At 38.1% G+C, this 22,214-nt stretch overlaps 1 protein-coding gene across 1 annotated transcript in view; it reads left to right on the top strand.

Annotated features, from left to right (window-relative positions):
- Nucleotides 1–22,214, top strand: part of SVEP1 (sushi, von Willebrand factor type A, EGF and pentraxin domain containing 1) — a 193,061-nt gene that overhangs the window by 62,555 nt on the left and 108,292 nt on the right. The window contains exons 6-11 of the mRNA XM_036090877.2: nt 5,104–5,283; nt 12,561–12,758; nt 15,264–15,382; nt 17,508–17,637; nt 21,044–21,151; nt 22,074–22,205. Coding sequence (XP_035946770.2) covers nt 5,104–5,283; nt 12,561–12,758; nt 15,264–15,382; nt 17,508–17,637; nt 21,044–21,151; nt 22,074–22,205 — 867 coding nt within the window. The remainder of the gene's footprint in view (nt 1–5,103; nt 5,284–12,560; nt 12,759–15,263; nt 15,383–17,507; nt 17,638–21,043; nt 21,152–22,073; nt 22,206–22,214) is intronic.

Here is a 22,214-nt window from a genome sequence, read left to right as displayed (position 1 = left end):
TACATGCACTGATAAATAGATATGTCGGTGATCTGCCTCTGTCACTTCCCATTATGCATGTGCATTTTTAAAAAGCATTCTCATTCTTATTTATGCAATTTCAGTTGATATTCTAATATAAATAAAATAATTTTAATCAAAGCAGAGATATACTACAGGATCATGGCTCTTCCTGAGATCCCTTCAGTTTCATCCCCAAAGCTCTGCCTAACTTACCAGCGTACAAAGCTGTCCCAAATGAAGATACTTAATCCCTTCCTCTGGCTCATCTTTAGTGAATTTAGTTACTTGAAATATTTATTGTTCTTTGAAATATATACCATATTTCATTAATTCTAGAACACTTTTCCCCCCACATTTTAACATCCCTAAAAACTAAGATGCACCTTAAAATCAGTGGCATTAAGTCCTTTCATAGATATTATTGTTTCTTTATTAGTGGCACATAAAATAATGGTGTGCCTCATGATTGGGGCATCTGGGATTCAATGAAATATGGCAGCTGCTTGGGGATTCAATTCTGTCCCAGGGTGGGAAACAGAGAGAAAATAGTATTTTAGGATCTAATTTAAATCTAATTGTAGGAACAGAACCATTTTAGTTATGTTATCTTTTTCTTGAAAATCTTTCTGAAATTGAGACAGAAATGAAAGATCAGTGTAAAATATAAAGGCTCTTACAAATTTCATGTTGCACTGTTAATGTCTTATAGTGTTAAATAATACTCAAAAGGCTTGAGTCTTATTCCTCCTTTGTATTCATCATAAAGCATTTATACTCTTTCTTAAAATTTTTTATCTGAATTATACACTTATTTCTAAACTTGTAAGGATTTTTTTGTGGTTTCCTAATGATAACTCACTAAACCACAGCATCATAGTAAATTAAATTTTGTGATAGAATTTTTTTCTGATAAAATGGTCCAAACAACAATGAGAATCCTACATTTAACATCAGGTTTATTTTATTTTCAATATAGATGCTATCGCAATTTAGATATTGACAGGAACTGTTTACCTGGGGAAAAAAATCTAATTAGTCTTTAAAATGAGAACCAGAGCAGTTCTCACATTGTCTACTTCTTAGTAGACTGTCTTCTTGAAAGAATAAATTGCTATTTTCTAAAAAGACCACATCAATATTTAAGGATTGCTTTAACATGGATGTACATCAAGAAACATTTATTGCAGAATTTTTCAGTTTGTTGAAATAAAAAAAAAATTAACTGAAACTAATAAATAGGCATGTTTCTATTAAAAACATTCTTGGTTGAAAAGGAATATAAGATGTTTAAGGACTAAATAGGAATTCTTACATATGCTTTGTTTCCCAGAGGAGCAATGAAAGTTTATTAAAACCAACATTTGAGAAACATTATAATTTGTATGTGTATGAAACACCAACTCTAATTTACTATCAGTACTCTTGAGAGATGTTGCAAATCCATTTCGTCTTGAGTTGGAAAGCTGGAGTGATTTTAGCAGTTTATTAAATCTAAAAGTAGTTGTTTAACATGGTTTTCCAGATTCTGTGTATTTTGATCATAGGAATTTTATCTGTTCACCTTTTAATTCCACCTGGCACTTGGCATTGTGCTACATATGGTAGACACACTCAATAGGAGTCAGAATGTGGAAGGCGAAATACTTCCGTGAACCTGATGCGCTCAACAATGATTCTACTTACACGATGGACACGTTCAATAAAAATCAAGATGTGGAAGGCAAAATATGTCTGCTCATCTGTCATCAGTAGTTGACTTTGGTCCAAGTCATCCCAGGGATTGAAAGGCTAAAGCTTATGGTTTATGCTTTAATTTGATTCTTGAATTTTCTAAGAGTGATCAATCCTAAATATATATATTTACTGCACCCAATATTTATGCTCTGCTGACTGAATATCATTTGAATGGGTTCCTTCAGAATAGATCCTGCCAAACAGTGGCTTCAGTAGAATATGCACTGAATATTTTTCCCCAACTTCCTTTCCTCTTATTATAAAGTTAAGCTTTCATCATAAATATATGCTTGATATGAAAAATTGGCAAATACAGAAATGTTGAAGAAAAAAATATACCTTACCCAGAGTCCCCCCAAAATTCTTGAGTCCCAAATTATTTTGTTCAAAATATCTAGAGATTGCCAGGTTGTCTTCTGGCCTTTAGTGTTGCAGAAATGCTATTGTTGATAACAGAACTTTGTTCTTTTGCAGAGGTTATTTTTGGGTGTGTGTGTGTGTGTGCGCACTATGCCTGATGCTTGTAGGATTGTATCTGTGAGCAAATGAATATAGGTGACCATCGTTTGGCATATCCAGCAGGAATGCATTCTCTTTTCCTCTCCATATCTCTGTTTATGACAGGGATGTACATGCCATCTGACTGAAAGGGTAAATTTCCATGGGGCTCTGCAGCCTCCCCCGCCTGCTCTTTATTCCTCTTTCCCCTGTTCCTACTTTACCTTCCCCTCCCTATTCTTCAGCTTCCCCTCCCTTCTCTGCACTGTTCTTCCCACTCCTCCTTTCCCTTTTCTCACCTCCTCTATTCTTCTTCTCTTCTACCTACCTTCCCCTCGCCTTCTCTTTCTTTTCTTCTCTTTTCTTATTCTCCCACTTCCTTTCTCCTTTATCCTTGCCCTCCTTCCCCTGATTGGAAATCCTGAACAGAGTGGGTTTAAACCAGAACTGGAGGAAAAGAGGTGTAGAAAGAATAACTCTTTAGAGATGATTTTCTCTACAGAACATACAATGGATTGGAGATCCCAGTAGGGTATAGAAATTGATGGAGTTGAATCCCTTGAAGGAGTGATCCAAGAAGATAGGAGGCTGTTTTCAGAGAGTGGGATGCTTAAGTTGATGATAGCAAGGTCTAGAGCATAAGGCAATGGAAGGGAGGCTGAGGTAGGGTGAAGGATATGGTTATTGGAGAAGAAGAGGTGAAAAATATGACCCCTGGATACTGGAATGATCTTCTACATAGAATATATGAAATCACCGATGTGTGTGTGTGTGAGAGAGAGACAGACAGAGACACAGAGAGACACAGAGAGACAGAGAGACAGAGAGACAGAAAGAATAAAATCTTCAAAGAATAAGAAGTAGCCCAGAGGTCAGCAGACAATTGGGAAAGAAACGATGTTGAATATTTAATATGACACTGGGAACTGAAAGGTTTTAGAAAAGAGGAAGGGAGAGAGAAAAATCTGGGAAGGCACAAGGAGCAAAGAAGACAACTCTGTCACCCGCAGGCCTTGCTATAAGAGACAATGAGGTTTTGATTAGGATAAGAAAGTGAAAGAAAAGTTGACAAGTGAAGTTTAGGATAGGAGAGGATTTACTGAAGACTGATCATGTATTCCAGAGGTCAGGTGCAAGAGTTTGTGAATTAGATTTGGAGTAGAACTACATGGGGATGACCCTGGTAGATGAGGGATAACCTTGGAGCCTTGGGCTTCCTAAGAGATTGTCAGAAACAGGAATATAGAATGTCATAAGATTAATTGAGATAGACCCTAAGACACATTACGGGATTTTGGTGGGCTGGACAGCAAGGAAGGTCTCGCCAGGAGAGCTTAGAGCACAGATGCTGTTTGGGGACCTGCAGAGGCAGGAGCAATCCGAGTGCCCTCTTGGAGCCTCTCTGATGTAGTATTGAGACTAATGAGTTAGAATTAGCAGTACTAGAAAAATGCATGTTTCTCTGGACACCCTGTGGTGGGTGCTTCTGCTGATGGGGTTGACGCTGACCAAGGCACAGGGGCATTTCCAGGATCAAGGGTTTAGTAAATAGCCCCCGGCTGCTCTCTCATGGTGGTTGTGAAGCTGATAGATAAAGGAATCATGTCACCATTGTATCAGCTCACTTCTCAGACCAAGGAAATGTGATCCTAGGTCACATGCTCTACCTCTGAGCAGGGTTGGAGCACACACAGACCCCATGAGCTGATAGAGGGGAGCGATGTTTCCCTAGGAAATTAGCAAAGGAAAAGTGAATGGATGCCGGGCACAGGAAATTAAGAATTATGTACAGCTACTGGTATCAAAGACCCAAGTAACAGTGTCCTAAGCCAATTAAGAGTTTATTTTTCTCTCATCTAAAAGAAGAAGAGAAGCAGGTAATCCTAAACTGGTGTGATAGCTCCATTGTCGTTAGAGACCCAGGCTTCTTTAATTTTTTTGCTTTACCATCTTAGGGCATGATAGTTATCCTGTAAGAGTATCCTGCACTTTTACTGTAATATGCTGGGGTACTATCCCTCATGTCCGTATTTCAGGACAAAGAAGGAGGAGGAAAAGGCAAAAAGCACTCTCTCAATTGAAAGAGTCTCCATTAAAAAGCTTTTCCAGACAACTTCAGCTCACATCTCATTGTCTGTCATTGGTGCGATGGAGGTGGGCAGTTGTTACCTTCTAGCTGTGTGTATTCTATGCTGAATAAAACTGGGAAGAATGTTACTGGGTAGACAACTAGCCATCTTTGTCACAGCAGCAAAAACACACAAATAAAACAATCTTAGTGCGTAAGTCAAGATTAGCATCATGAACTAGGATTTGCAGTAAGTGTCTTGGAAGAAAGGGGTGAAAAAGCTAACAGGACCAGAGTTATGGTCAGAGAGTTGGATGCTGAAATTTAAGACTGCAGAGGCTGGGACCATTAAAAGGCCCAGGATATGCCCATAGGCCCATGAGATCTGAGAATGGAGTTAATCGTGAACCTGAATCCCTGTCCTGGAAAAGATTCCTTCCTTTTGTTGGACCGTAGCCTGGAAAATCACAGCAAAGGCCCAGCTGAGGGTTGCAGAGACCTCCCATTGTCAGCCACCTCCAATCTACAGGTGTCATCATCCATCTAGGACCGGACTCCTTAGATTAGCTTAAGTTTCTCACCTATGGGCAGGTGACCGAGCACAGTCATTTTGCTTGGGCAGAGCATCTGATGAAACACCTGCTTTTAATCGTCCCACACAAGCTCAAAACATAATGGTGCGTTATTTACTATTTGCCATTTTAAGAAAAGGTATGTTCTTGCTTGTGTAGGCATTGTTAAACTTACAATTTTTGTCTTTATTTAGTAAAATGTGACCTAGTTATATTCATTTTATATAGTACGGACATGTCCTCATCTCCGCCAGCCCAAACATGGCCGCATCAGCTGTTCCATGGGGGAAATGTCCTACAAGACAGTGTGTTTGGTTACCTGTGATGAAGGGTACACACTAGAAGGAAGTGCTAAGCTTACCTGTCAAGCAAACGCCCAGTGGGATGGCCTAGAACCCCGGTGTGTGGGTAAGTCGTTGATGGCATGGTGCCTTTGGTGATTTATTTCTCTTGCTCTCAGATTTCTCCTCTTTTCTGTGAAGACCTAGAACTAAAATGGAAAAACAAACTGAGGGTTCTAGAGGGGAGGGGGGTGGGAGGATGGGTTAGCCTGGTGATGGGTATTGGGGAGGGCACGTTCTGCACGGAGCACTGGGTGTTATGCACAATGAATCATGGAACACTACATCTAAAACTAATGATGTAATGTATGCTGATTAACATAACAATAAAAAATTAAAAAGTTGATTCCTAATGAATATAATAACTACATCTCCATATATACAGATGCACAGAGACACAGGTACCTAAATGAATACATTGTTTTATTCCTCTTTATTCTGTAAAAAGACTTCTATGCCAGAATCCCATTTTCCAAGTCACTGAAGTTTATAGCTCTAAATGGTGATGTTTTTTTTTTTTTTAACTGGGGCCAATTTGGGTGGATTTTTAAAAAAGCAAATGCTGTGTGATCCCTTGCTTTGCTTAAATACCAGTTACTTTCACCTTGTTGATGAAAGGACAAGATTATGAAGTGACCCTTAGGATAGACTGTAACATTCTATTTCACTGGAAGATTTTTTGCCTTCTCCTTCATGAAGAGTTGTGATATCTCACTCCTGAAATTGGGTCCAGAATGAATAAATTCAGGAGCTTTTCCAGTTTGTTGCTCCTTATATGCTGTAGATACAAATAACAATGGTAATAATAATGATGATGAGAGGGTAACTGCCATTTAGTGAATCCTTATTAAGGATACCTAGGAGCATGGCAGGTGTATAATTAAATTGATGTAGAAGTGTTGGGGTTCAGAGCCGACGGCCAAGAAAGAATTCTTAAGATGTCTTCAATGCTACAAGGTGGTTTTATTAAAGCACGGGGACAGGACCCGTGGGCAGAAAGTGCTGCATTGGGGTTGTGACGGGTGACTGATTATATACTTTGAAGTTGGGAGGGGGTTAGGGACAGCACAAGTCTCCCAGGTATTTTGGAAACAAGGTTTCTAGGAACCTGAGAGGACTGGCTATTGTTAGGAAAGGTGATTTATTATTGTTGAGTAAAAACTCAGTCATGTGACCCTTCAGATGATTATTAGTGGGCCATATGCTTGGAGGATGATTGCTAACATATATCTTGGGGCGGGGGGGAGTAGAGATAGAGGAAGTTTCCAAAGGAATTTTTATATATTAAAGTAGACTCACAGAATCCTGGGGTTCAGGCTAAGAATGCCTTTTGCCCTTAGCAAAGTATCAACATCAAGGCAGCTGAGCTCCTAGAGGAAGGTCTCTCTGCCTTTTTCAAGGACTTGTCAGTGGGCAGTAAGGAAATTTAATTTTTTCTTTTGCCTTTGTTTCCCACAGCAAAATAACCAACTTCCAAAAAAAGGAAAAAGAAGAACTATATGTAGGGAATAAACTGAGATATGCCAGGACCCAAGACAGGGAAACTAGATATTATAAATATGTCTGTTCCTTCCAAATTGATTTACAGGTTTGTTCTAGTATAATCTGGTATTGGATCTGTGGTTGATAATAGAGGAAGGTATCACCAGGAAGGGGGTTGAGCTTCCAGGGTCTGGGGGGATTCATTTAACTGTCCAAGAATTGACCCTCACTGTGTAAGCTCAGAAAAACTGATATTCTCATTCTGAGAAGAGATTAATCTCTCCTGGACAGGAGAATGAAATTTACTATGAAACAAAAATTCAGTTCATTAGCAATGAGATACCTACTGTTACCAATACTGTAAGACTTAGGCCAGACAAGCATGGTATTTTCCTGTAGGGGAAGTTACAGGAACACCCAAATCAAGAACACACTTAGTTTGCATAAAACCAAAGCAAAGGGAGTTCACTTCTTCAGGTATTCCACAGAATTAAATGAAATGAAGGTGATGGATGTATCACCATGAAAAAGGTGGCTTTTATAGTGGGACAGTGAATCTCAATAAACCTCTTTAGTTGGGATGTTGTCTCCTAAGGCTAGATTTTCTTTGTAAATACAAATGTTTACATCTGAGAATCATCTCTTTCCCTGGTTCCATGACTGTCCACCTCCTCTTCTGAGGGACCCAGTCTTTCATTAACAATAGTAATACCTCTAATAAGGTTTTCCTGTTCTCAATTCTTCTTAAAATTGTTGTGCACATTTCTGTAACGATTTAAAACATATGCAAATCTCGGTGGATTTGTGTAACTATCAGAGGAAATTGCATCTCTATTTACAGTTTATTGGGGAACAACTTAATGTCACCTCCAAATTCTGACAACCACCATAATTACTGTGAAAGTTCTGATTTTAAAAAATTGATAGAAATGAATAGAATGTGTATTGAAGAATAGACAGGTACAAAAGAGAAAAATTTTGAACATGAAGTAAAATGAGGGAGAACTTACTGTCACCATCATAAGACAGATTGTGAACCCACAGTAATTAAAATAGAGCATGAATTGTACAAGGATGCACAGAACAATGGAGCTACACATGATGAATTTGGTGCAGAAACAAACATTTGTTTACAGAAGAATATAACACTCAATAAAGGAAATTCCAGAAATCAATGGGGGAAAAGTTTATGTAAAAATTAGTTTTGATTCCACTACATACATACAAAAAAAAAATCACTAAATTAAGTTAATTAATTAAATCAGGCAAATTAAGGAGTGAAATATAAGAAAAGATACGGATTTTTATGAAGGAGAACTTTCTAAGAATAAAGAGACAATCTGAATTTTTAGTGGAGAAGAATTTCCTAAGAATAAAAGAAAAGAAAAATAGATTTGAATACATAAAGATTTAAATTTCTGTGCTTCAAATGAATTCTTTACATTATTAAAAGACAACCAGCAAAAAAGAAAGGTTATTTGAAACACATGTAACAGCATCAATGTTATTAACGATTGTTCTTAACATTTTCTAAAGTATGGAACCAGACAAAAACACAAAAGTATATAGACTCCAATAGAAAGAGAGATAAAGGAAATGAACTCAATGCACAAGTGAGAAATTAAAAAATACAATTTTTAAAAGATAAAAATGAAATTGAGAAACTCCTAAAACCAGTTACAAGACATGGGCTAAATTATATACTGATGTAATTTTATAGTTATAAATCCTTTCATTATTAAACAGGGAGAATGAAAATAACTAACATTAAATTCAAAAGGAAAAGAATGATTGCAATGGAATTTGAAAGAAATACACACTAATAATTAAGGAAAATGGACTGTGAAGGGAGATGGGATGCCATAGGATGGATAAGAGGGAAATGTTTGAATTAAATAATAGGTTTTTATTTTTATTTTTTTTTAAAGATTTTATTTAGAGAGAGAATGCATGTGCAGGGGGTAGGGACAGAGGGGGAGAGAGAGAGAGGATCTCAAGCAGGCTCCGTGCTGAACATGGAGCCTGATGCGGGGCTTGATCTCGCAACCCTATGATCATGACCTGAGCCAAAACCAGAAGTTGGACACTTAACTGATGGGGCCAGCCAGGTGCCCCTACCATAATAGATTTTTAAAATATAAGTTAGGGGCGCCTGGGTGGCTCAGATGGTTAAGCGTCTGCCTTCAGCTCAGGTCATGATCCCAGGGTTCTGGGATCGAGTCCCGCATCGGGCTCCCTGCTGGGCGGGGAGCCTGCTTCTCCCTCTGCCTCTGCCTCTCTCTCTCTCTCTCTGACTTTCATGAATAAATAAATAAAACATTTAAAAAAATAAATAAAATATAAGTTAAAAAAATGCAAAAACAGAATTCTTCTTTTTTTTTTTTTTTTTTTAAGATTTTATTTATTTATTTGACAGAGAGAGAGACAGCGAGAGAGGGAACACAAGCAGGGGGAGTGGGAGAGGAAGAAGCAGGCTTCCCGCTAATCAGGGAGCCCAGTGCAGGGCTCGATCCCAGGACCCTGGGATCATGACCTGAGCCAAAGGCAGACGTTTAACAACTGAGCCACCCAGGTGCCCCAAAACAGAATTATTTTAAGAAGCTGTAACAAAGTATATAGAGGCCTTAGGTTTTTCAAGGAATAATAAAACACTATACATAAGTTTGCGCACATAAATTAAAAATCGGTGATGTTATGTATGATTTTCTATGAAAATTAAATTTTTTTAATGAATCAAAAAAGTAGAAATGCAAGTGTATAATTACTTATAAAAAGTGGAAAATGTTATCTGAGCATTAATTACCCCCAAAATGACTGAGGGATCGATGAAACTCTCCTAAACTTTTCAGAAACAGTAATTCTATACCATATAACTTGGCCCAAATAATGGAAGGCTAAATAATTTGTATTATCAAACTACTACAAGTTGCCAACTTGATAGCTATTACCAAAAAACAGATAATAAACTATGACAGCAAATACACTACCAATCCATATTCAAAAGAATGGCCTGTCAAAACAAGCAGAGTTTGTGAGGATCTCACAGGCTTAATATTAGATATAATCTATCAACATAATAAATTATTTCATTGTAACAAATAGGAAAAATTCACATGGTTACTTAGCAGAAGATAAAAATGCCATTCATCATCATTTAAAACACATTTTCAATAAAATTCTGAGAAACTCATATTGATAACTGACATAATAAAACAGATGTCCTTATTAAACCTGCAACCACTTACGGAAACAATATAAACAGTCTTATTAAATCTGGGAAGAGAAAAGTGTGCCCAGAATCATCCATATTGCTTAATATTGCTCTCAAAGCTGGAGCACTTGTAATAAATCATAAGATTAGAGCTTTGGGGATTTAAAATATCATCATTGGTAGATTACATGTCTACCCCAAAATGGAATGAATCTAAGAAAGTTGAGAGTTAACTAACGTCATAAGAATACCAAATGAAAAACTTTTCCATATACAATGACAGAATATATAGTGAAAAATCACATTCAGAAGGCCTATGGAAAATATAAAATATGTAAGAATAACCTCAAACAGCAGTGTCTGGAAACTGTGTTACACAAACTACAAAATGTTAGAGACATAATATTTTTATAAAATGTTATCAAAATATAAGTTCTCTCTAGATATATGTATAGGTAAAATGCAATCTTATTTAATACCCTAAAAGAGATTTTCTTTTTGCCCCTCTTTTGGAAGTAGGAAGTGATTCTAGAGCTTATCTGGAAGAATATGTACACGAAAATAAGATTGAAAGCGAAGAGCGATAAAGAATAGTAAAGAGAAAGTAGCTCTACGGGGTTTTAAAATATGTATTAAAACTACAAAAATGAAGAGTTTGCAAGTGCTGCTGTATAGATCAAGATGACCGAATAGATCCCCAGGCTTATGAGTTTCATGTATTACTAAGGAAGCATTGCAGGTCAGCTGAGAAGAAAAGATTTATTCAATTTATAATATAGAAAAATTGGCTGGCTCCTTGGGAAAAACAAATGAAACAAAATGAAATTCTTGTGTCTTTAATTCACACCAGACACCGAAGATCAATTCTTTGTAGTTTTTAAAATATAAATTAAAAAAATTAGACGAGCATATAGTTAAAATACGTGAATGTTAACCAATTGTAGAACTTAAGTATAAAAGAGGTAGAAATAAAATCAGTAGACTATATAAAAATTAAAGAATGTTTACCCAAAATAACATAAGCAAACAATAGAAAAGAGAATATTAACAGGGAACAGAATCTCCAATGATTATCACAGCCAAAATGATAATTTTCTTAATTTGTAAAGAACCATCCCTAAATAAGGGATATTGAGTCCCACATGGTCATTACATTTGAGCCACAAATTTGGCTCTGATTTTCCTCTTCATTGCAGCACAACAGAAAGTCGGGGCAGTCATTTGGCACGTATTGTGCAAAAAGAAAGAAACAACCGATTTCTCAGGAAAAATTGCTTTTGCCGGCACAGGGGTTTGAAAGAAATTTCAGGGAGGAGGCATGGTGGTGAAGTGTTTTGGAGCACACAGAGTCTGCCACATACCTACAGGGTGACCTCAAGAACACTGACTGTGGGTGACTTCCCCATAGTTGTGCCTCAGCACTCTTGTTTGTAAGCGGGAATGAAGACAGTACCCCTCAGTGCATAGGATTAAGTCAGTCAATACACGGAAAGCACTTGGAATCATGCCTGGCATATTACATGCCGAATAAATGTGAGCAATTATTACATGGGAAATATAGGCTAAAGATTCTAGCAGTGGTGTCAGTAGAATCATTACAAAACAAACAAATGTGCACGTGGGTGGGGACACACACACACACACATACATACACACACACACACACACACACACACACAGCCTACGTTAAGTCTTGGTCTTGATTTTCCATTCTATTTGCATTCTGCCTCCTTCATCTATTCCAAAGATAACATGAAGGGGCCAGGCCCCAAACTGACACAGTGATTTGAGGGAGGGAATGAAAACTTTTCTCATAATGTGCTCACTTAAAGATGGAACCAAAAGAATTCATAAAATGGAGACAGATTGCTGAATCTGTTGCTTAATCCATGAAAGAGGGACTCTAATTTACTATTTTAGTTTATTTATTTTTAAAGATTTTATTTATTTATTTGAGGGAGAGAGAGAATGTGAGAGAGAGAGCATGAGGATGGGGAGGGGCAAAAGGAGAGGGAGAAGCAGACTCCCCCCTGAGCAGGAAGCCTGACGTGGGACTCGATACAGGGACTCTAGGATCATGACCTGAGCCAAAGGCAGATGCTTAACCGACTGAGCCACCCAGGCGCCCTAATTTACTATTTTATACTTCGGAGCCATAAATGTTCTGCAAACTGAAGGAAGGTGCTCCAAGCAAGTGATAAAAGTCACAGTTGGCATTAACTAAAATATCAGTTAGAAGTTCTTCAAGGTATTGGGGCACCTGGGTGGCTCAGTTGGCTAAGCGACTGCCTTTGGCTCAGGTCATGATCCCAGGGTCCTGGGATCGAGCCCTGCATCGGGCTCCCTACTTGACAGGGGGCCTGCTTCTCCCTCTCCCTCTGCCACTCCCACTGCTTGTGCTCTCCTGCTCTCTCTCTGCCAAATACGTAAATAAAATCTTAAAAAAAAAAAGTGTTTCAAGGTATTGATACACTGACAAAATAACATGAGATAACAAGAGATATAGTTTAGCATTATTTATAATGTATTATATGTTCAGTGTCATAAACAGGTATCATTTAGTGACTTATGTCAATTTCAAGGCAGCACAATTGCATTTTTCTTGAAATTTGTGGTAATGCAAACAACATTCTTTCATTTCCCTACGACAGAGCGCCATTGCTCCACCTTCCAGAAGCCCAGAGGTGTTGTTGCCTCCCCGCCCAGCTGTGGCAAGCAGCCCGCCAGACCTGGGACGATTTGTCAACTCAGCTGCCACCGAGGATTCATTTTATCGGGCATCAGAGAAGAAGTGAGATGTACCACCTCTGGAAAGTGGAGTGCCAAAGTTCAGACAGCTGTGTGTAAAGGTAGGTCCCCTGCGTTGGTCAGGTTGGAGACAAAATTCCTGTACAATGACGTGCTGCTACAGTGTGGGGCTGTCCCTCTGCAGCTTTTGCTGCAAATCATGATAAAGTGGTAGGTGTTATCCTAATCTACTCTGTGAGGATTTCTGTTTCAAAATGATGGATTTACAAAGTCCAATTATAATATGATCCAGTTATAATCCAATATAATATACAATTATATTATCCAGGCAATGACAGAAGAAATAAAATATAAGGATGATATTAAAGCTGGAAATCAGGTAAGTTTTCCATCAGGAAATGAAAATCTCTGAGAAATTTCTGGCCCATATAAAGCCTGTGGGACTGAGCGCCTGGGTGGCTCAGTTATTACGCATCTGCCTTTGGCTCAGGTAATGATCCTGGAGTCTGGGGATTAAGCCCTGCATTGGGCTCCCTGCTCAGTGGGGAGTGCTTCTCCCTCTGCTCCTCCCCATCTCCCCCCAGCTCATGTTCTCTCCCCACTACCTCTCTCTTAAATAAATAAATAAATAAATAAATAAATAAATAAATAAATATCTTAAAAAAAATAAAGCCTGTGCAACTGAATGAATTTAAAAAGAATCAAGTTATCAGCACTTTGTTTTTGTTTTTTTAGAGGGTGGCGGACAGGCAGAGGGTGAGGGAGAGAGAGAGAATCCCAAGCAGGCTTCATGCTCAGTGTGGAGCCCAACACAGGGCTCTATCCCATAACCCTGAGATCATGACCCAAGCTGAAACCAAGAGTCAGACACTTAACCAACAGAGCCACCCAGGTGCCCCAAGAATCAACTTATCAGCCATTTGAAACCCGCATCCCATTACTTTCACAGGAGGACATTGCCATCTTACTTGCAACCAGAATAGACTTCTATGAAAAAGGGGGTATTGAGAACAAGAAAGAGTTCGGAAAAGTAAAAGCATCAAAAGTATCTCTAAGAGAAGGATAAATAAAGTAGAACAGATGTTGTTGAAGAACCAAATTGAGAGTTCCCTCAGAATGGAAAAATAATAAACAATGAACTTCAATATCCCAAGTGATCAAACCAAAAAGAGGGGAGTTAAGAGATACCAATGATAGGAAAAAGCCCCAATGTCCATTTAAGAAAGAGTTCCAGAAGGAGAGAGGGAAGGGGATGGAAGAGAAGAATTTTCTTACCAATAGAAGGATGTTTCTCTGAGCTAAACTTGAAATGTGAGATCAGTTATAGCCCCTGATTATAAAGCAGGCATATTTTCACGACTGGTGAACTTTCTGAGGTCCAGAGTTTAACAAGAAAATCTTAAATCAGTTTCCAGAGAGAAAAGAGAAATTGCACAAAAGAAGCAAGAACCAGACTTACATGATACGTCTCATTTACAACTATAAATGCCAGAAGGAAATATAGCAATGGCCAAAGAATACAGAAAGAAAATAGGAACTTTAATTCCCAATCCAGTTAAGCTGTTATTCAAATGTGAATGGAAAATCAACTACTTTTTTAGATTTTCAGAGTCAATATGCTAATGCATATTATGGGGGAAAAGTGTCCAAGTATCAGCCCCTCCAAGAAAAAGAAAATATAAATTGTATAAAGTTTTTAAGAAACAAGAAGATATGAGACACAGATTTTATCAACTCAGATGTATTCAGCTGCAAGTTACAGAAGACCTAATTTAACATAACTTAAAATAAGGGTACTTTTATGTTATATATAAGAACTTAGCTCTACAGTGATTGATGTGGATATGTTTAATGTTACCACCTCTAACTCAGTATCTGTATTGCAGAGTTGCACGCTGCAAAAAAATATCATTGGCTTCAATTTGGTGTTTTGACAGTGCGTTTTAGCACTGCTAATTAATTCCACTTGACAGCCTTGTTTTCAAATCTAGTTCCTTCCAGCCACAGTCAACATTTATTTTTTGTTTCTTTATTTCATTCAAAAATATTTACCAAGCTTCTGGTGTATGCCAGGCACTATTTAACACAATGGGACAAGAGATATCCTGGCCTTCAACAAATGTGAATTCTGTGGGGGGGAGAAAATTCAATTTCAAAATGGTGTGTTGAGTTTTATGGTCAGGAAGGACGGAGGGCTGTGGGAGCCTGTGGAGGGAGCAGTTCCTGAGGACCTTGTGTCTAAGCTGAGAAAGGACAAGGAGTTATCTAGGTAAAGAAGGGAGAGGGCATTGACTCAGGCACATAAAAGAACCTGGGCAAAGACCCAGGTGCAAGAAAGACCATGGAGTTTGCATGGAAATGAGAGCATCCAGCGTGGAGCGTAAGTTCCGGTCAGGCGACCATAAGAGATGAAGCTAAGAGGTCAGCAGGTACCAGGTCAGGAAGGGCCTCATAAGCCATGCTGAAGGCAGTCGCATATTCCAAATGAATCCGGTATTGGGATGTAAAAAATGAGTCACAGAGTATTCATGTATTTTTACCTCTTTCTTAAATGACTTAGAATTATGTATCAATTGACTCATTGATTTGTGCATTTTCTGAGTCAGATGTGGAGGCTCCTCAAATCAGCTGTCCTAAGGACATAGAGGCTAAGACTCTGGAACAGCAAGACTCCGCTAATATCACCTGGCAAATCCCAACAGCTAGAGACAACTCTGGGGAAAAGGTAAGGTTTGTGCGAATATTTGTATCCTTTTCAAATGGATTCTAAATGCACTGCAAGTATGCATGATATTGAAGATTTACTAATACACTAATGATAGTACTCTCTATATAAACTGTACTCATAAATATTAATGCCTCATTAGATAGAAGAATGATCAGCCTTGAGTTTTTAACTAGAAATCTCAGATAAAAATCTCTAAAATGCAAACTCTTATTCCATGGATTTGTTGTACTATGTATCCACTAAGATTACTTGACTAGGAATTCTTTGCCCCTTACTAGGCTCTGATGATCTTTCAAGGAAAAAAAGATGTGGAAACAATCTAAATTCCTTTTTATGAACATATCTTTTAAAATATGAGCCCTAAATGATCGCATATTACAAAGGAGAGATCAGTTTTTAATTCAGCTTTCTCTAACACAGTATTTTGCTCAGAATACAATATTTCAACATTATATATACAGTAGCTTGAGATAATTATCCATCAGATGTTGTTAGAAAAGGAATTCATTTAGGATTTAACTCCCCTTGAATTTACACTGTTAGTATTCACATACATTAAGGTGCTTTTATGGTATATTGTTTTCACAACTCCATGTAAACTTGTATAAATCGTGCCAGCCAGGATTTATCAGGGTGGGGGGCCACAACGCACACACAAAAACTGTTCTGATCATTGTGTTGAATATACTGAGAAATCAGGGTAGCTTTTTAAAAAATTACCTGTAGTGATCATGCTGTATATTACATTCCCAGGATTTATTTATTTTATAAATGGAAGTTTTGTACCTTGTGACCCCCTTTACCCCATTTCATCCCCCTCCCCCACCCCCACCCTCACCTCTGACAACCACCACCTGTTCTCTGTATCTAGGAGTTTGTTTCTTTGTTTTCTTAGATTCCACATTAAATAGAGCTCATATGGTATTTTTCTTTAGGTAACTAAGGACAAGGTAACTTTTAAATCTGAATTTAAAAGTGCAAATGTGACTTCTAGGGCTAAAGGGACTGTAGGTGATGTACAAGTTGAATGATTAGTCCATCGTGTGTGGTTTCTACTTTCCATTAAAAGGCCCATGAAAACATGCATTGTTGTTACCTTCATCAGGATCATCAACAAGCCTCCACAGGCTCCCACAGTCCTCTGTCCTTCCTGACCATAAAACCCAATATGCCATTTTGAAATTGAATGTTCTCCCCCCAGCAGAATACAGGGACATATTTCAGGATCTAATGAGAGTTCACACTAAATGTAGCACCTGTGTGTTGAAATATTTTTTAAAAGTACAATTGAAAAGACAAATATATTTGGCTACAAAAGTATTTTTAAATTTGTATTTTAGAAAATTCCTAAATTAAAAGACAAATAGCAAACTTGAGAAAAATGCTTCAAACTTACCAAAGGTTAGAATATTTATTACCTACACATTAATATAAATGTATTCTATCATAATTTTCAAGTGGACTAAGAAGGCAAACATGTAATTCAAAAAAGAAAGAATATATTTATATCTTGCAAACATATGAGAATTTAATCTTAGTCTAAGGCATTAAGAAATTGTGAATTAAAAAAATGACTTGTCATATTTTTGAGTTACCAAAAAATAATGGTATTTAATGTAGGGCAGAGAACTTAGAGTGGGAACTTTAACACTGACACTATCAAATACTGACAAATGGGAATGCAAGTTATTACCATGTTTTGGGAAAGAAATTTCGTATTATCTATCCATAAAATGGGACCATTTGGGGCCAGTTTACATGTCCTTCAATAGGTTTTTTTAAATTAGCATATATTTATTCTATAGAAAATCATGGAGACATTTAAGTGTCTTCTTAAGTTCTAAAGACCATGTAACAGCATGAAGAATGTTTTAAGATATTATGTTTAAAAAACAAGGAACAACATTTCATATGTATACCAACTGTATAAACTACGTAAATAGAATAATAATCTGGAAAGAAACACAACAAAAGGCTGTGCCTGATTTTTTTTTCCTATTTGCTGTATGTATGAAATATTGTATCATTTTTAATTTCACTTTTCCTAATAATATTTAAGTAAAAAAAAAAAGTACCATTGCTATTAACTTTAACTTTCAAAATATTCATTTGTCTCTAAAAGGTATCAATCCACGTTCATCCAGCTTTCACCCCGCCTTACCTTTTCCCGATTGGACATGTTGCTATCACGTATACAGCAGTTGACCTCTCCAGCAACCAAGCCAGCTGCACTTTCCATGTCAAGGTTATTGGTAAGTTGTGAAATTACTTGGGTGGGTTTGTGAAAATCATCCAGCCCTCCAAGGGCTTTGTTGCCCCTTTATCTTCAACAACTCCCTCCCACTGATTCTCCCTATGGGAAACCTGCTCAAGCCCCTCCCTCTCCGAAACCTACATACTCTTTATGTATCGCTGTCTCTCTTTGATTTCTTCCAATATGAGCCTTTTGAAAAGTCCCCAGGGGTTGCCATCTGTTTTGTCTCAAGGGCCATGTATTTTCAAAGTCACTCAATGTGTCTGGCTCTTGTCACCTTCACTCGTATGAACTGCTGTCACCAGGGTTACCAGTTGTCTCTAGAGTTACTCCTACTGCACACTTTTTAGTTCTTATTTTACATAATCTTTCCTTAGATTTAAAAAAAAAGTTTTTTTAAAGATTTTTCATTTATTCATCTGAGAGGAAGAGAGCGCATGTGAGTGAGAGCATGAGCAGGGCGAGGGTCAGAGGGAGAGGGAGAAGCAGACTCACCACCGAGCAGGGAGCCCGATGTGGGGCTCGAACCCAGGACCCTGGGATCACGACCTGAGCCAAAGGCAGACGCGTAACCGACTGAGCCATCCAGGTGCCCTCGATTTTACATTATTAACCACACTCTACTTATTGTAACTTTCTCCTTCTCTAGCTTATCTGACACCAGTCTTTCTTGGTTCACCAACCCTTTGTTCTCATTTCTTCTTCTTTATCTCTTTCCTACATGGCTTCTCTTCCTCAGACCAACTTTCAAATGTGGCTCATCCCCAGGGTTCCAGCCTAGTCCTCTTCTCTTTCTCTTTCTGTAGTTTTCCCAGTGATTTTGATAGAAATCTGACCACTTTCAGATTTCTATCTCAATCTCTTTTGTGAAGTTCAAACCAATATATAGAACTGCCTACTGAGCTTTCCATGTAGATGTCTTACAGGCATTTCAAACTCACCCAAACCTAGTATATTTCTCAGCTCAGAAAATGGCACAGCCAATCACCTACCTACCAGGCAAAAATCTGGAAGTCATCCTTGACTCCTTTCCTTCCATCACCAACATCCAATCAGTTATCAAGTTCTGCTGGTTTCATCTACTTATTGTCTCTGAAATCTGTCCTAGTCTCTTCATCCTTACAACCACTGCTATAGATCAGTCCTTTTTTCAGGGGGGTGGAGGGCGCTGGTTTGCTGCTCCATCTCCCAATTCGTCTTTGTATTTTCAATCAATTCAGTAGATATTCAGTAGATATCAGATACCCACCACCAAGATGTAATACGTGGAGAAATAGGATATGTAGCAGTCTGTAGTGGTCAAGAGCACAGACTCTGAGCCCAATCTGAGTCCACTCTCCCACTTAAAGTCAGTGTGAACAGTAGCCTCTTTGTGCCTCCGATTCTTCATCCAAAAATATAATTAATTAACATATTACATCACAGTGTTATTGTGAGGTTTTTAATTAGTTAAAATTCATAAACTACTTGAACTGGTGCCTGACACACGTTAAGCTCTATATAAACATATTGACATTTTGCTATATTCGTCTCATATATTTTAATATGTTTGTTTAAAAGTTCAACACATTAAATTCATTTTATTTCAAGAATTTTACATAACTTCTTGAAATAACTAATGTATATCAGACTGGCTCCTTACCTTAGAAATTACCGGTTTGGGTAAAAGTAGATAAAAAGCGATGCAAGTAAAAATCAGCCTAATTCATTTCATAGTGCTTAGGTTTTTTCATTGCTTGTTCAGTGTTGTTTTAAACATGAACTTTGCCAGTCATATGAAAAATATGCTGGATTTGTTTTCTATAATACTGTGATTTTAGACATGGAACTGTGGTTCAAGCATTTGCCAAGTTTTAATTTTTCACAATGAAGAGTCAGCCTGGTGAAATGTAAAATGTGTACTCAAGGGTCTAGCTAGACACTGGATTTTCAAATTATGAAAGAGAGATGAAATGGGAAAGAAGAGGGAGCAGGAGAAGGTGAGAGAAAGGGAGAGAAGGAGAGGGGGAGGGGCAGAGAGAGACAGAGACAGAGAGAGATAGAGAAAATATTTGAAAGCCCACATTTTCTCGTTTCCTCAGATGACAGGGTGTGGGTTTCTTACTGATAAGTGAGAGGAAGCAGGAATGCTTTTGCTCAGCGTTCCAGGGAATGCTGCCTCACTTGCTCTGAAATAGGCTTTCTCTCTCCTTCGGAGACCGCCCGTACCTCCCGCGCTTTTGACAGTAATTGACTGAGTCTTGGTGCTCTCTTGTGCCTGCAGTTCAGCTTTAAAATGTTTGTCCAGAATCAGGTAAGTTTAGAAAATCTTGGAAATACCTATTTGCAATTTCTTTTGGGAAAATAGTAAATGCTGCCAGATTGGTCAGTTTAACTCTGAATTGACTTGATTCAGCACCCTTCAAGTGCACAGAACTCCAATGAGCATTTCTTCACGTTTTTCTTTATTCAGCAACTTTTTTTGAGCATGTGTTACGGACCAGGTGCTGTGCTCTGCAGTGAAAAGCTAACTGTGAGCAAGAGAGACTTCGTCACGGGTCAACAGAATTTATAGTCTCAAAAAGTAGTAAACCAAAGGCACTGCGCTAATGAAATGACAAGCATGAGGAAAAGAGAAAAGACTTAGCATAAAACAGAAATCTATATATCCTCACAGATAACAGCTCATTTAATTTCCGAGTATGTGTTTTCGTATATCATGTAGAGAGATACCTTGGTCTTAATGCACATGATTGCAATCTTCTAGCGTAATGACCTCAGATAAGTCCCTTAAATTTGCCTAGCGTGAGATTTGGTCATTTCACTCCTCTGCTTCTCTGGGAAGGTTCTCTTCACTTCCTGGTCGATCAGCTCAACTACTCTGGGTGGAATGCCCACCACATCCAGAATTGCCTTTTTAAAAAATCTTTTATTTTGTTTTAAAACTTTATTTATTTATTTATTTACTTGGGGGGGGGAGAGATAGCGAGTGATCAGGGGGAGGGGCAGAGGGAGAAGGAGAGAGAATGTCAAGCAGACTCCATGCTGAGTGTGGAGCCCCACTAAGGGCTCGATCTCACAACCCTGAGATCATGACCTGAGCCAAAACCAGGAGTTGGACCCTTAACTGACCGAGCCACCCAGGTGCCTCCAGAATTGGCTTTTACATAGCTGTGCTCAGGGTGATTTTAGGAACCTAGTATTTCTTCTTTAACAGGGAGAGGGCAGCATAACAAGAATCACCTCTTTCTTTTGTCTTGAGACCAGGATTACAACAAATCTCATTGTCAAGGGGGGCTCCAGGGCCAGCTTAACAAGGTCAAGGTTCTCCGCTAGCACAAGTAGACTTCAGTTCTCTTCTGCACACCCCCTTGTCATTTTTGAATATCAGTTGTAACTTCTTTCTCTGCTTTCCTGTTTTTTAGATGTAGAACCACCTAGCATAGACTGGTGCAGATCCCCACCTCCGATTCAAGTCTCAGAGAAGGAGTATCCTGCAACGTGGGATGAGCCTCAGTTCTCAGACAACTCAGGTGCAGACGCAGAGACTTTGTGGTCAGCATGGTTAACACTGAATTGTATTTCATTTTTAAAAGCTTTTAAAAAGGATAAAAGAAATGAAAAGCAAATTGCATCTTGTCTAAGTAGAATGAATATTCATATAAGGTAATATGTTTTAATGCTAGGATAATTATATAATTTAATATTACTAATCTTACCTATCCATGGGGTTCCCTTCATTCAGTATCCAGTGCACATTTATTAAACGTATTCATTGAGTCTCTATGTTTACGTTGTCCTGAAGGCATAAACTATGCATTTTAGTAATATCGTTAGTAGAGTTCGTATTCATACTCATTTCTTCAACATTTGCCCCTAAAATCAGAAAAGTTCATAGGAAAGCAGAAAAAAAAAATGAGCAAATACAGTTGAAGTTCATGTTAAAGGTCTCACTAAAACCCAGTAAGCAACAATTAAAAAGGCAAATTAAATAAATTTCTTAATTAAATTTCCACTATTGGTGAGTGAGGGGTAGGGATAATCAGGTGATGGGCACTGAGGAGGGCACTTGATGTAATGAGCACCAGGTGTTATATACAACTGATGAGTCACTGAATTCTACCCCTCAAACTAATAATATCGTATATATTAACTAAATCATATTTAAGTAAAGAATTTTAAAAATTTTCCAATATGCCAATAGACTGATCTACTCAAGGAAAATCATTTATTTAGCAAGAATGCCTTATTCTGATGTGGTTTTTGAGTCTAATACTTCTATGTTACAGCATAAATATTGCATCTTTTATTTTTTTACTGGTGACCAAATCAACATAAATTGAATGCCCAGCTGGTTTGTATAAAGAGAAAATGAAAATTCAAATCAAATACAGGAACTGATAAAGTGACTGCAGACCAGTCACCCCAAAACTAGGTCCCTTCTTTCCTCTCTAGGGGCCGTATTGCTCATCACCAGGAGCCATTCACCAGGAGACCTCCTCCCTCACGGGGAGACTATAGTACGGTATACAGCCACCGATCCCTCGGGCAATAACAGAAGCTGTGACATCCACATTGTCATAAAAGGTATTCTCT

Source organism: Halichoerus grypus, chromosome 14 (genome assembly GCF_964656455.1).
Source record: "Halichoerus grypus chromosome 14, mHalGry1.hap1.1, whole genome shotgun sequence".
Taxonomy (NCBI): domain Eukaryota; kingdom Metazoa; phylum Chordata; class Mammalia; order Carnivora; family Phocidae; genus Halichoerus; species Halichoerus grypus.
This window is presented reverse-complemented; position numbering and strand designations above follow the sequence as displayed.